This window comes from Erigeron canadensis, chromosome 1 (assembly GCF_010389155.1).
Source record: "Erigeron canadensis isolate Cc75 chromosome 1, C_canadensis_v1, whole genome shotgun sequence".
Lineage (NCBI taxonomy): Eukaryota > Viridiplantae > Streptophyta > Magnoliopsida > Asterales > Asteraceae > Erigeron > Erigeron canadensis.
Window position 1 is genome coordinate 11,016,583 of NC_057761.1, and position 3,439 is coordinate 11,020,021.

Sequence of the window (3,439 nt, forward strand, 5' to 3'; positions counted from 1 at the left end):
ACTCTAACATCTCTAAAGGCTTCACATCCTAGATATGCTTGTATTCCTCCACGAACCTTAAAATTGGTTAGGTCTCTTAGGGCAGAGGTGGATAAATAAGGGTTATACTCAATTAAAGCTTTGTCTTTTATGTCTTTCCATCCTAGGCTATATAGGAACTTGTTTACCCTAACTAGTATCTTATCACCTTTTTCTATCCCTTTTTTGTCTCTTCTAAGATTTCCTCATAGCTTCGTTTGACTCCTGAATCACCTCATTGTATCTTGTAACTTCATAGGCCTTCATCATGAGTCACTTTATGCCATTTACCCTCACTCACATCTTCCGTGACCCTGCATAAACATAGAATCCATTAAGTACCGATAGTTCCGGAATATTAACTCATTTAAGACATTGAAATGAGGCATTTCGATAGGGTTTTTATCACAAAATGAACGCTTATCAAAAAGAATACCGAATCATATTAGATTCCCATATTTATTACTCCTTTCGTTCCATTTTAAGTATCATATTTTAACTGGTCAAGTGTTTTTATTTAAACTTTGACCATAAATATCTTTTATTTTGTATTGTATGTTAATTGATGAAAATTATATCAATAAAAACTATATTTTAAATTCAATCGATTTTTTTTTTTAGAACGGCGAAATATTATAAATAGAAACCATCTAGCAAAGTACTAGATGATAAAAAGAGTTAGAGTTACGACCGAGTCACCACAAGTAGCCCACTATAAAGTGAGAAGGGGTTTTTAAACCACTCGTCCCGCGAAACACGTAACTTCTTAGATCTGCTAGTAGCCCACAAATACGATTGGGAAACAATGGAGTCGAATAAGAAATCTGGACGATTTTGTCCCGATGAAAACACTTGTTCATTTCGATGCTTCCAAATAACCCATATCATGCAGAAAAGGACAGCTTCAATACAATTCTTCTTAAGAACTTTGATAGGCATGTTGTCCAGTAGCAAAAGGGCATCTTCCAAGTTAGTGGCAAGCAACAACGTAGGAATATCAAGCCATGTTGCAATTAACCTCCACAATTTATTAGCAATCTTACAGGCCAAGAACAGATGATTTGTAGTTTCCAAGTCAGTCGAACATAAAGGGCACAATATCGATGGAATGTCAATACCTTTATTAGAGAGATTGTAGCGCGTTGGAATACGGTCAATTAACGTTCTCCAAACAAGAATATTAACCTTTTTAGGCACGAGATTGTTCCACCTAGTAATGGTCGAACTCGCGGGGAGCAAATGATCGTTAATGTTGATTCTAGTATCTTTTACAGAGAAGCCAATCGTATCAGACAAGGACCAATCCCATTTATCCATATTTTTAGTTAAAGCCACGTTTTCAAGAGCCATAAGTAGCTCAAGCTATTCGCTTTCCTCTACTCCTCCCCTTAGAGGTCTTCGCCATTGTGAAGAAAACCGTTCACCATTCCATCGATCTGAAAACATAGCATTTTTTTCTTGTTCCAAGTTGTAAAGACGAGGGAACCTATTATGCAAAGGAGTATTACCAGACCAACAATCGTACCAAAAAGAAACCGATCTGCCATTACCAATCTTTAGAGACAAAGTATGAAGGGGAATAAAGTTTTTCTTGTGAAAGTCCACAGCAACTTTTGAGATTTGATTCCACAAACCATGTTTCACACCTCCATTAGAAGTCCACGACCAAAATGATAACGGTCTGTGAATATTTTTAAGAACTCTAACCCACAACGAGTCGGGATTAGTGACATACCTCCATCTCCATTTGAGCAACATTGTTTTGTTAAATGCATCAAGAGATCCAAAACCGAGACCACCATTGCATTTACTTGCCAAAATTCTATTCCATTTAACTCAATGCATCTTTTTGATCTCGTCGTTACCACCCCAAAAAAATTTTGCACGGATGGATTCAAGTCTCTTATTAACCACATTTGGCATGCGAAATAACGATAAATAATACGAACCCAAGCTGCCAAGAACCGATGTGACTAGAGTAGCACGACCACCAAAAGATAAAAGTTTTGCATTCCACTTTGATAATCTCTTTTTAAATTTCTCAACAAGTGGATTCCACGAGTTGAAATTATTCATATTTGCCCCAATTGGGATCCTCAGATACACAAATGGAAAATAATCTTTACCACAATGAGCCAGAATAGCGAAGTTATCGATCTCCAAATCTCGAACCCCAATACCATAAAGTTTAGATTTTTGTAAATTAATTTTTAAACCCGAAGCCAATTGAAAACAAGAGAACGCAGCCATGACATTCTGAAAGTTAACTTCCTCCCATTCACCCATAAAAAGGACATCGTCAGCATATATTAAATGAGAAAGAGAAATATCACCAACCTGGATGCCACGAAAAGCACCCGCTTCCTTTAAATCTTCTAAGGCAACATGGAGGCCCTCCATAGCCAAAATAAAAAGAAATGGCGTTATCGGATCCCCTTGACGAATACCACGTTCGAAAGAAAATTCTTTAGTAGGGCTTCCGTTAACAAGAATGGACGATCTAGAAGAGTAAAGACACCCAGAAATCCAACTGATCCACCGACGTCCAAAACCCATAAAGGACATCATAGTCAATAAATAATTCCACTCAAGGGAATCATAAGCTTTAGCAATATCAAAGTTAAGAATCAAAGCTTTTTTCTTCTTCCTTTTGAGATGGTCAACGACTTCATTCAATATTAATGGGCCATCAAGAATATTTTTCCCTTTTATAAACGCCGACTACGAGGAGCTCACCAAAGAATCCAAGACTTTTGCTAATCTGTTCGCCAAAACTTTTGTAACAGTTTTGTATTGTAAACCAATTAAACTAATGGGATGATAATCATCAATAGTAAGAGGGTTGGAAACTTTCGGGATCAGAGTAATGAAAGAAGAGTTACATCCAGGCGGGAAGTAACCTGTTTTAAAGAATCGAGTGACAAAAGCAACCACATCATCCTTTAAAAAATCCCAAAAGGTTTTCAAAAATCCAAAAGTAAATCCATCCGGACCCGGGGTTTGTCGTTGCCACAATTCCACACAGCTTCTTTAACCTCTATTTCGGTGATCTCACATTCCAATTGTCTTGCCTGGTCTTGAGACAACGATTTAAATCTAGGACTTTTATTCACCAAATTGAAACAAGGTTGCCTTTTGAATTTGTTTGCAACGTGATCCAGAAAAATTTGTTTGACATCAGGATGGTTATCAATCCAAGTCCCTTGAAATTTGATCCCTTGAATGACACGATTTTTCCTAGATTTATTAACATACAAGTGGAAAAAACGGGAATTCTCATCGGCTTCAACGGCCCATTTAATTTTTGAATTTTGCTTAATGTCAAGAGATGCCCTTAATTCAGCATCCATAATCTTGTGAGTCAAATCCTTCCTAATACTTGGAAAGTTACTATTAGCTGATCCACTATCAAAAGAATTGT

General features: G+C 36.9%; 1 protein-coding gene across 1 annotated transcript; it reads right to left on the reverse strand.

Moving 5' to 3' along the window:
- Nucleotides 1-702: 702 nt before the first annotated feature.
- LOC122610690 lies at nt 703-1,335 on the reverse strand. Its single transcript, XM_043783681.1, has one exon. The coding sequence runs from the start codon at nt 1,333-1,335 to the stop codon at nt 703-705; it is 633 nt and encodes a 210-aa protein (XP_043639616.1).
- Nucleotides 1,336-3,439: the final 2,104 nt, after the last annotated feature.